The 974-nt window shown below is 45.0% G+C and overlaps 1 protein-coding gene across 1 annotated transcript; it reads right to left on the bottom strand.

The window, feature by feature from the left end:
* Positions 1 to 618: 618 nt before the first annotated feature.
* SARC_16823 (hypothetical protein) lies at positions 619 to 774 on the bottom strand (the record flags this gene model as incomplete). The annotated part of the gene is made up of 1 exon (XM_014289073.1): positions 619 to 774. A coding segment is annotated over one exon (156 nt), but the record flags the coding sequence as incomplete, so codon positions are not given.
* Positions 775 to 974: the final 200 nt, after the last annotated feature.

Genomic DNA, 974 nt, shown 5'->3' on the forward strand with positions numbered 1-974 from the left:
TGTGTAGTGTAGTGTGTAGTGTGTGTGTGTGTGTGTGTGTGTGTGTGTATGTGTGTGTGTATGTGTGTGTGTGTGTATGTGTGTGTGTGTGTGTGTGTGTTTGAGTGTGTGTGTGTTTGTGTCTATTTTCGAATGTGTATACAATGCTTCTGGAACACCGGGTGTGTGTAAATTGAGTAGAATTCATCATTGACATTTTTATCGGTGACGGGTTGAGCCCCTGCTACATACTGATCTACGCGAGATAGAGTCTCAACTGCCCTATACAATTGCTCACGCGATACCGTAGAGATACTCTCGATCGTAGCCTGACTCCCAACATACATAGACTAACTCTCAACATATCGTACTCCTTATCGTACCCAATACTGTGAATTTAATTATGACCTTCTCGTTCAGAGATACGCTGTGCACCGAAACGGATACACACTGGTTGAGTTTCTGAAACTATATGACGGCACAGTGTATGTGTAGGCCCAGAAAATGTACTCTGAACACGTCATCAAGTTAATTTGAACCTATCTTATTCTTCAACAACCGCAAGTAACACATCTTGTTTTCAACATACCACATACTACACGCCACACGCCATATTCCTGCTCTCGCTGTACAACTTACTGTGAATTTACTCAGGAACTCCTCATCCAGAGGTCCGCTGTGCACCGAAACGGGAACGTACTGGTTGAGTTCCTGCAGCTGGCTTACGCACGACAGGGCTGTAGGTTGTCCCAGTACAGCCTCAGTGAGGAAAAACTGAGACGAAAGGTCCAGCATCTCAACAGGGGTGGGGTCGTATAGTACGACAGACTTCACACCGCCGAGAATCGTGTTCTTGGCTGTTATTGTACAGATTTAATTTGATATTTTGGGAACAAAGGGTATGTGGATGAGTCGAGGTGTTTATCCGTATGCGTAGCAATGCAAGTACACAAGTTCTGCCACCGAGAATCGTACTCTTGGCTGATTTCAGGTTG

The sequence above is a fragment of the Sphaeroforma arctica genome, assembly GCF_001186125.1.
Source record: "Sphaeroforma arctica JP610 unplaced genomic scaffold supercont1.8976, whole genome shotgun sequence".
NCBI lineage: Eukaryota > Ichthyosporea > Ichthyophonida > Sphaeroforma > Sphaeroforma arctica.